The sequence below is a fragment of the Lactuca virosa genome, chromosome 2, assembly GCF_052849685.1.
Source record: "Lactuca virosa cultivar CGN04683 chromosome 2, Lactuca_virosa_CGN04683_v6, whole genome shotgun sequence".
NCBI lineage: Eukaryota > Viridiplantae > Streptophyta > Magnoliopsida > Asterales > Asteraceae > Lactuca > Lactuca virosa.
In genome coordinates this window covers 245,929,963-245,933,891 of record NC_136427.1, presented here as the reverse complement: position 1 = coordinate 245,933,891, position 3,929 = coordinate 245,929,963, and the positions used below count along the sequence as shown (strand labels likewise).

General features: G+C 32.3%; 1 protein-coding gene across 1 annotated transcript; it reads right to left on the bottom strand.

The window, feature by feature from the left end:
• Positions 1–640: 640 nt before the first annotated feature.
• Positions 641–3,326, bottom strand: LOC145158371 (uncharacterized). The gene is made up of 9 exons (XM_079077281.1): positions 3,170–3,326; positions 2,949–3,091; positions 2,772–2,869; positions 2,434–2,660; positions 1,804–2,322; positions 1,575–1,723; positions 1,252–1,464; positions 1,006–1,149; positions 641–919 (listed from the first exon to the last, which is right to left on the bottom strand). The coding sequence occupies exons 1-9, from the start codon at positions 3,324–3,326 to the stop codon at positions 713–715; spliced, it is 1,857 nt and encodes a 618-aa protein (XP_078933407.1). The 3' UTR covers positions 641–712.
• Positions 3,327–3,929: the final 603 nt, after the last annotated feature.

Below are 3,929 nucleotides of genomic sequence, written 5' to 3'. Positions count from 1 at the left end.
ACCATGATAACTTCTCGTTCCTCTTTAATATTTTTGTGTCACAATGACAAGAGGGTCTCTCTCTAAATAACCTTCTTACTCTCTTACTACTATTTCAACCATAGAAAATTAATATTCTTATATTTATAAGTCCAAAATATAGTTAAATAGGTTAAGTAAAAATTGATACCTTTAACTTCAAATTTAAAAGTCAACCCATAGTTTGTAAAGTCTAAATTCTAGCTCTTTCAAATAGACATTTTATTAAATTATAATCACTAAATTTAATTAAAAGTTAATCTAATCGGTGAAAATTAAAAGTTAAGTCCAAAACTTTTAACTTCAAGATTGTAATGTTACAGACTTACAGTCCAGATATAGTGCATTTCGTAGTAATTTCATAGTAAATAATGCATCAACTGTATTTTAAGAAATTATAAAAATATTTATTGTTTGTTTTTAACAATTTTTTTAAAGAAAATGATTATATGTGTCATTTTCTCTATAATCAAACACCTTAAGATAAACCTTTCTACGATCCACTAACGGTCGAGCTAATTGATATTGCATATGCAACTTGTTTTTCTATTCAATTAATCAATTAAAACAATGCAAAATATATAACAACTTTATTTATTGTGCTTAGGATACACACTCTTATTATTCCAAATCATCAAGTATGGTTCCACGAGTTATATCATCATACCCAAAAAATGAAAAATAAAAATAAAAATTATAGTTGTCCAACTTGGTAAAAATGCTTCGCCTGTTTGGGCACAGGGGTCATTCCACCGAAATAAAAGTTGACTTTTTTATAAGGAGTACTGAGTTGACCTTGACCATAACTAGTAATAGTTTCCAGATTTCCATTATTAACCTCTTCAATCTCGTCTGACCGTTGGATTTCATCGCCTTTGATGTAATCCAGTGTGAACGCTACCTACAGCCAAACAGTCAACAAAACTTTCAGAGTACAACTCTCATAGCTAAGCCATAGTCATATGTACAAGTCAGTTATGCATTTACCTCATCCATTGGTAATCTTATATGTGGATCATTGCATAGACAATTCACTGCGACTTGTACTATACTCATGAATTGATCGTTGTGATACGCAATTCCAGGATCAATCAACTCTGAATATTTCCTTTCCGTTACAAGTGGAATAGCCTGAAACATAGAATAACGTACAAATCAATGAATCATGATCTGTTTTACAATTTTTAGTTGCATATTACAACAAAAATAACATTTAATATGAATAAAAGATACCCAATTTAGAAAATTTTGGCCTTTGAGTCGTGTATCTGTGGGACTTCGACCTGTAATAAGCTCCAATAAAACGACTCCAAATGCAAAAACATCTGTTTTCCTAGTGGCTTTTCCTCTTTCTGTATACTCTGGTGCCACATAACCGAATGTACCTATTATAAAGTGATCATTTTGTGGCTCTTTTTCCATTCTTGCTAGCCCAAACCCTGCAATCTAATATCGAGTTTTGTACCATATGCATTAGAAGTTGTACATTACACATCAACAATGCATTAGCAATTTAGCATTACATAGCTTAAGTTAACAAGAAGTCAACAACTTACTAGAGGTTCAAAGTCATGTGTCAAGAATATGTTCTTCGGCCTTACATCACCATGGATTATGTTATTCTCGTGTAAATGGCACAACCCTTTAGATGCACCAATTGCAATTTTTATCCTTTCACCCCACGTTAATGGTCTAGCGCTTTGATCTATTGTACCATATTAACATATATATAAGTTCACAAAAATGCCAAAATATAAAGTTATTTATACAATAATAAGATCTTACGTGACAAATGTTGATCAAGTGAACCATTGCATGCGAACTCGAAGACAAGTAGTCTCACGTTTTTCTCCAAACAAGTTCCTAACAACATGATCACATTCTCGTTTCTTGTTTTTTCAAGTGCTTGCATTTCCGACTTGTATTTTCTAACATCTTTTTGTTCTTTAACGATGGCATTGAGTTTAGTGTCTTTCAAGGTTCCATAAAAAACGGCTTCGTTTTCACCTCGATAGATCAAAGTTTCAGATGAAAATCGGTTTGTGGCATCGATGAGCTCTGAATAGAGGAAGTTTCTAGTTTTCCACAAACTTGTTGGCCTTGTGCTGTTGCAAGTTGTACATTTCTTCTGATCAACTTGTACAATCGGTAGTGTCTCAATTTGAGGAGACTTCTCTTTCTCTTGTTCTTGTTCTTCCCCAAATGCTTCTAGAAGCGTTGATAGTTGTACTTTGTCGTCATTATTATTGCCGATGCTTAATAAACCGTCACTAATACTAGTTCTTGTGCTTGTGGAACTTGCATCTGTTTATTTAATTTCTTTAAATAACAAATCAATTATAGTTCTAAAAAATACGACAAAATTATTATTTATTATTTATTAATATTTTAGGTCTTTTGGAAATATATACTTACGTGAGGAATCAAATTCGATGCTGAATAAATCTTCATCGTTTTGTGGTTGCTTAGTCGAAATTTTGTGGTCGACTGGTAACATATCGCCATATGACAGAGGCATCCTCGGACTTTGAGCCATTGACAACTTTGGTCCTCGTATTTTTATTATATCGTCGTTGTGCTTCATTCTTGATATCCCACATGAAAGCTTCTCTAGGAAATACTTTCTGTCTCTCTTCATTCTCCTAATAAACGTTACCACTTCTAAATCATGAATCTTTTTGACACGTTAAATCATATGATTAACTTTTCAGATATTCATAATTTACTTTACATTAAAAAAGTTACCGATTTACCTATCAAGAATTATCCATGTTGCATCAAATTTTTTGATTGCTTCTACGGCTGCATTCTTGGGTATAGGCCCAGTCACCAATTCGATCTTGAAATTGATCTGAAAACATATGATACAATTTAATAATTCATAAAGAAACAGCTTTTAATGAAAAGGACCAAATTACTCTTAGATTTACCTTTTGCATTTCATATAGTGTTGAGAGTTGAACAAGTTCCAAATTGTCCTCGTGCTCTTTCTTCTTCCTAGCAACTTCCTCATCGATAGCCTTTTGGTTTGCTCCTCCAAACATCGAACTATCCACTCGAATTTTGTAACCCACTACAATTACAAAGATTTATAAAGGGTATTTTAGTCTTTTTAACAGAATCCCAAACACAAGATAGATTTAAGACATACTGGGATGGTGGATTTGATGAAGAACAGAAAGAAAAACAAACATATCTCCATCCTTCAATTCAAATCCATCAAGAATCCATCTAACAGCATTCAATCTGAGACCTCCGGAGGCATCATGAACCAAAACCACCCTTTGACTCGGACTTTGACCTTCCATTGAAACCTTTCTAGGCTTCTACATCTACAGACCAATAATAATAACCAACGTGCAAGAAGTGAAACAGAAAGTACAAGTCATAGATGCAGTGACCAATATGGTGAGAAAAAAAAAAGGAGAGAAAATAAATGAGTTCTTATGGTTATAAATACTAACAGAATGGATGTTGGTGATTTCTAAGAACATGGTTATTGTTTGAATTAACGTTGGGTTTACCTAAGTTTTTTTCTTGTTAATCGTTTTGATTTTTGTTCTTAGGATACATAAAAATTTGTCTTTTTTACTTTATATGATTCCCTAGAGATTGGAGTCATCAAATATCACTATCAAACATGGTATAGTTTGGTAAGTATGTTTTTTGGTACCTTGTTAAGTTTGATTTTATATGCAAAATCAGATACGATGGCAAAAAATGTTGACCATTTTCTTTGTAAATAGATAAAGTGATGATTTCTATTTTGACATCCCTTGTGATGTTCTATTTTTTGTTTTTATATATTTGACTTTAAAATCGATTAATAATTTAAAATGAATTAAGTATAAGATTGTCAATCACAAATGAAATGACAAAACTGCACAAATGGTCCCTGTGGTTAGCTGGAA